Source organism: Sparus aurata, unplaced genomic scaffold (genome assembly GCF_900880675.1).
Source record: "Sparus aurata unplaced genomic scaffold, fSpaAur1.1, whole genome shotgun sequence".
Classification (NCBI taxonomy): Eukaryota; Metazoa; Chordata; class Actinopteri; order Spariformes; family Sparidae; genus Sparus; species Sparus aurata.
This window is the reverse complement of record NW_022045198.1, coordinates 4,932-11,528: the sequence shown is the minus strand read 5'-3', so window position 1 is coordinate 11,528 and position 6,597 is coordinate 4,932. Positions and strand designations below refer to the sequence as shown.

At 38.9% G+C, this 6,597-nt stretch overlaps 1 protein-coding gene across 1 annotated transcript; it reads right to left on the bottom strand.

The window, feature by feature from the left end:
• Positions 1–1,676: 1,676 nt before the first annotated feature.
• On the bottom strand, positions 1,677–5,439 carry LOC115578184 (anoctamin-1-like; the record flags this gene model as incomplete). The annotated part of the gene is made up of 3 exons (XM_030411059.1): positions 1,677–3,587; positions 4,395–4,500; positions 5,232–5,439. Coding segments are annotated over 3 exons (557 nt in total), but the record flags the coding sequence as incomplete, so codon positions are not given.
• Between the last annotated feature and the right edge of the window lie 1,158 nt (positions 5,440–6,597).

Here is a 6,597-nt window from a genome sequence, read left to right as displayed (position 1 = left end):
GACAACATGGTGCAGAATTTGACACATTATTGAGTGCAGACCAGAGGTATGACCAGATATTTGAGTCAACAGTATCGTTTTCAAAGTGATATCCAGTCATTCCCACGTATGTTTTTGGAATTTGATAAATACAAAACAAAATATTATTCATTATTTGTGATTAAATAGTTAAGAAGTCAAATGGCAAATGATTTAAATGGTTAATGTAAGGCTAGATAATAATATTAAAACGGGGCTCCCTTTCGGTGTTTGACGCTATTCCTATGACTACTACATGGAATCTTAAATGAGCCAGCAGAGCCACTGGGAGAATATATAAGGCATGTTAAGAGCAAGACACTGTCAGAGACTTAAGCAAAAACAAAATGCACTTTGAATTTGAATCTCCCATTGCTATCAATGTAACAGTGTACCTCAGTTCCATTTGTTCCAAGATGCAGTTTTCTAATGGTTTATGAGCATGATGATACATACTGTATATACTGTACATACTCGTACCACTACACACTTTAACATGAGTACATTTAAGTTAAAGTTTCTCACAATTTTAAGTCTGCTGGCACATCTTTGCTGTAAATGATTAAACAAACATTTGAAATTGACTTTTTTATGTAATTTACAGTGAACTTTCTACATTGACCAGCTAGTCTGGAATACCAACAGCATTATGAGCAGCTGAATGGGGAAAATTATTATGCTCAGCAAAACATTTTAATGAATAACACTAACTAACAACATGCAAAGTATAAATAGCTCTTATGGTTTTAATCAGTGAAACAAAAACAATTTACTTCCAGTTTCATTGAAGCTACATAAGCTAAGAATTCCCAAACTGTGGTTTACCTGTGACAAATGAAGAATTCTGTCATGAATGAAAGGAATTTGGTCTGAATGAACTCAGTCTTCGGTAAACTTGCATCCTAACCTAGTAAGTTGATCATCCAGAAAACACCAAATGAACAAGTTAATGTAAATTGAGAAGTTCTTTAAAGGTCCATTGTGTAGGATTTAGGCCCCGTCCAGACGACAACATTTTTTTTCAAAAACGCACACGCATCGCATCGTTTTGGCCGACTGTCCATACGGATCCTGAAAACGCACTTTTTTGAAAACGGGTCTCAGGGTGGAGAAATCCGAAAACGCAGCCCTCCCGTTCTCATGTGGACGGTGAATCCACATACTTTCCAAAACGATGACGCAATCGCCCCACCCCGCGACGTCCCATAACAACAACAACAACAATGGCGGCCTACATGCTCGTGTTCGTGCCGCAGAAGATATTGAGTCTTTCTTGCAACTTACTCGCCTTGTAGTTGAGTGTGAGTTGCAGCAGCCGTTCGCAGCCTCATTAACGGTCCACACAAACGATTCTGGTTTCCTTGTACTAGCCATTTTCATCTTCTTCTTGTTCGGTTCGGTTTCTCCGTCTACTGTCTTTTTGTTTACATCGCGCAAGCTTAATGTGTATGCTCTGTGTCTTCTTCTCCATTTTTGGTGAATGTCAAGCGCCACCTAGAGGCCTGGAATATGAACTACAGCGTTTTCAGTCGTTTTCAGTGGATCCGTGTGGACGCAAATATTCTTAAAATGATGACGAGCAAGACGGAGAAAAAAAAGATTGTTTTCGCCCGTGTGGACGGCCCCTTAGAAGCATCTGGTGGTGTGGACACTGGATCTGTAAACATCAGCCCCTTTCACACATGCTCTGTACTTCTGGATTTATCTGAAGTTTACCTGGAAGAGCTGTATGTGTGAACACAAATGTTTTTTGCCCCTTACTTTACCCTGCAAGCACCCTAGCCCTGAGTTTAGGTGAGCCACATTGTGTGAATAGAGCAGGCAACTGTCCGGAGTAAATTCAAAGCGAATGAGCGAGCGTGTTAACAACATGGTTTCATGTTAATATTTCAATCTGACACCTGCTGTGTCATGCATCTGTGAACAAGGAAATGTGGACAATATCCAGATCTGATTCTCTCAATATTGTCCAGCGTTGATAGGTGAAAGGGGCTATACATTGACATATTCTGTGGCCACAGATGCAATCTGAAAAACTGACATATCAACACCTTTAAGTTGATATGTTGAACATGTTGTGTATTTACACTGTCAGCAGACACAGAGCAAACTTTATTAATTTGGAGTCTTGCTGACTGTTCTCAGATAGAACCAAATGTAGACTACCTGCTCAGCACCAAGCAGCAGACAGAGTTGGCAATTAATTCATTTTTAAGTTAATCAGCCAGTCTTTGGCTGCTTAATTTAAAAGGACAATATGTACTGGGCTGGCTGGATAAAATAGTAAATAATAGTTTTGGATGTGTAAATAATTACCTGCTAACATGTTTGCCATAACAATTTTCAATCGTTTTAATAAAGCCATTGTTCAGCCAAAAAAAACCCTGTTTTAATTCCTTTAAGGGTCATTGTAACAAACAATGAAAATAGTAATAATAATAATTGTGCAATACCATGCACCATTACATTGTGTAATAGTGATCTTTTTTTGAGATGATTATTGTGCCATAAAAATATCAAACCATTGCAACCCCAGTTACTTGTGCTTCAAGGAATAATGGCACTAAGAACTGTTAGGCAGTTTGTTCCTATTCAAATATGACAAATCTAAAAATGACCAAAATGGCGCTCATACATAAAACAGTACAAATCTACAGGCAGCTTGACAAAAGTTCTTCCAAGATCTTGCTGTATATGCCAGCAACCAAAGCATGTTCCTGAATATGCTATATATTTAAAAAGTACATCAATAATGTTCTGCATTTATATGTATTTGTGCAAAAAAAGGCCTTTCTGAGCTTTACACATGAATTGTAGGAGGGAGGATCTCCTTGTGTTTTCTATCACAGCAGTAAGATATCTGGAGGAAGTTCTTCTGAGGACCATTTAGTCGGATTAATAGAGGCTGTCTTTGATACAAAAGCTGCATTCAGGTCCAGAGGATGAGGTGGCAGACAGCAACTTACTTCTTGAAAATAAGACACACATTAGGTTAGACACTTTTCTCTCAGAATGATGATCTCATAAATAAGGAAATTCCCAGAGTCAAATGAAGCTAATGGCTTGTTCCTTTCAAATGCATCTAATAAATAATGTTTTGGTATCATAAATCCTGTGAGTATTATCTAACTACTTATTGGATTTCTGTTAATAGCTAAACCAGCAAGGTCTGGCTTCTGTAAAATGTAACGTCATTACATGGGAACAGTGTTGGATAGAGGCACCCATCCAGTGTTGAGGGTTAAAGGATTCTGATGTGAACACGTCAAAGTTCATGTTATTCCTGCAAATATTCCCAAACAACATTTTGCTAGACCCCTAGCCGTTTAACAGCAGTTTGCGTTAGAGACGGGCCGTGAGCGGGGCTGTGGTGGACTCTGATTGGCTGATGATGGGGAGGTGCAGTTGTCCCGGTTATGGTTGTCCCATGCTGCAAGCCTTTTGCCTTGCTCCTCCTTCATAAAAAGCTCCACCATGAGGATCTTCTCCTTGTGCATCTGGAGGCTGATGTCTTTAGGGATGTCTGGGATCAGCCAGTCTACAAAGTCACTCATAAGCATCACTGCGTTCTGTACATGGCAGAGAGAACAAAAGGCAGATTAGTACACCTCAGACACAGACATCTACTTGTCCTCTAGATTTTTTGCCTCGTAAACTACATAAAAAAGTTTAGAAAATGGCCCTTTCACATGGGACAAAAAACCCACTCACACCCACTAATATATGGCTTTTGTCTTTAGTGTCAAAGGGTATAATTGGCACTGCTATGACATGTGTTGAAGTTAAGGTCGCTGGCTTCTTAAAACTTTTCCATTCATCCAAAAGCTTTGCACAATTGAGGGAGGTAATTTCTGCCTCCTGAGGAGATCTGCATCCAGGAGGATCAATTACAAAACAAGCATTATGAATATGGTTCAAAGGTTTATATATGCCAGGGACAAAAAAAATGTATGCGGGTCCAAGAGCACCATTTTTAATGCAACTGAGACAAGTAGTGAAGGACTAATCAAAGTAAGCAGATGGAAGCTTTATTTAAATGTAATAGTAGCACTTGTCTTGATTGAATAGTAATTAAAAATACTGCGGGATACAGACTTAGAAGAAGGAGAATCTTTATTATCATAGCATATAATATAATGTTCAACAGGACGACACTGGTACTCTCCATTTAACCCATCACCATGAGGGAACTGGACAGCCGAACAGCACCCAGGGATCAACTCCAAATTAAAGCTAGTGCCTTGGTCGAGGGCACTATCTGGAAAATTAACCCTGTGTACAATGGCTGTCCACCAAAATATATGTTACAGAGGTGAGGTACATGCCTATTAAGAAGTATGTAAAGGCAGTGTGTGTGCTTGTTGATTGTTCCAAACCTGAAAGACAATGACAAAGGCAAGGCGAGCAGCCAGAATGGCCCAGAACTCCTTAGAGAGTTCATATGGTGTAGTGGACCATGGAGGCTCCCTGTAGTCCTTGTATCTGCAGAGAGAAATTTGATTTATTTGTAAAAAAATATTTTAAAAAGATTTCATCTATGGTTTTACTGTTTGACAGACCTCCCTTTTGTGTTATACTCCCCATAAAAATCATCAATATGATGTTAATAAATTGCTAAAAATATATGATGACATTGTATTAAGAGTACCTACTCTTATGTAAAAGCATTACAGCTTAATCAGAGATGATAGAATGATGTTTAGGGAGGTTTTGGCATGAAAATGATCAATTTTGAATATCTATTACCTGAACTTGCTCCCTTGCCCAAAAATGGACAAATGACATAATCTGGTAGAAAACATTAAAAACTAAAATTTTCAAGTGTTGAGTTTAGAATGAGAGCCATTTTACCTAAATTATATGATTGTATACTGTAAATCACAAGGAATTAAAAAATGCAGTTTTCATGGGTTTCAATTGGCCAAAAGTGTCCACGATAGAGCCATAAGGTACAATTGGAGATATACAGTATAATATTGACATATTTAAAGAGCAGGTTTTGAAAATTAAAAAATCAGACAAAAATCCAGACCCTTGGGAAATATCATTCCATATGCATTAACACAGCTAAAATGGTCGACAAAAAGGAAGTGAGGTAGACACAAATGGCAAGCATAGAGTCCAGAGGGATATATTAATCAGTATCCCAACACATCAGAAGACTTAAACTCCCAAATCAAGTGCACCCGGCTGAACCAGCGATGAAACCTTACCTGCATACGTCTACCTCGTAGCCCAGGTGCATTGGCTGTAGAGGAGCTGTGCCTGGCTGGAAGTCACTGACGTTGAAGTAAGACAGAGTGTGATTGACAAAACCGTGCATGGTGCCATCAGGGCTGTACATGTACTGGTAGACCAGCCGTGGGATGAAGTCAGAGGTGAAGGAGATGACAAAGGCCTGGGGGACAGACAAGTGCTCATCTACTTACTGTCTTCATGAAATCAAATGACCATGTTAAAGGTGTACTTCAATTAAGACCGAATAATGAAGAAATGTAATGAAGACCTTTTAGTTTGTTTGAGTCAAGTCTTGATGAAGTGTGTTTTGATGAGTTAACAAGGCAGTTAAGCTTGTCTTAGTTCAGTAAAAGAGAGAAACTTGAATACTGATTTAGTTTAGAAGAATACAGGGCTATCAGATGATTGCTTCCTAATATACAAAGTGGTATTATTAAGACAGGACAGCCTGGGGCTAGCTGAGAAGCATACTAACTGCAGTAGACTAAGACACAATACATCAACACTGCTGTTTCTTCACACTATGTTAATAATGTTCACATTTTGATTTTTTTTTTTAAATCTCACATACTGCCCCTTTAAATATTCCTCTGTCATTAAATACCCAGCTATGTGTTTGTCTTGCATTCTTCTGAATGGCCCTGGCATATTTTGGAAGGACAGCTGAACAAGATTAAAGGTTGTGAAATTTTACTTGTTTGTTATGTGTCATGTTTAGGGCCCGAGCAGGGAACCTGCGAGGTCCCTATTGTAATCGTAATGATTATTAGGGCCCGAGCAGGGAACCTGCAAGGACCCTATTGTTTTTCAAATGATTATTAGGGCCCGAGCAGGGAACCTGCGAGGTCCCTATTGTAATTGTAATGATTATTCTGATTTTTCTTATTCTTTTTTTTTTCCTTTGTCCAAAATGATCGCATTTTTCACTGCCTGAACATACCCCAAAACTCACCAAACTTGGAATATAAGTCACACCTGGCGAAAAATTTTATAATCTATTGTCGTCCTGAATTTCCACCACTAGGTGGCGCTGTTATTAAGGAAAGCGCGTTTTGGCTAATAACTCCCATATACTTTGTCGCACGTTCAAAAACCTTACATCCACGCGTTCACTGGATTGTGTTGAATCTGGTGGTATAGGCCACGCCCATTTGCGCCTACCGTTTTTTTTCGCTACGTCGCAAAATGTCGAAAACCTACTTTTTCGAACTCCTCCCAGGCGATTTCACCGATTTGCACGAAACTTGGCACACAGCATCTCTGGACCCTCCTGACAAAAAGTTATTAAAGGATTCTAATTAAAATAAATAATTTTGAAGTTATTAAATAACAAATTCCTGC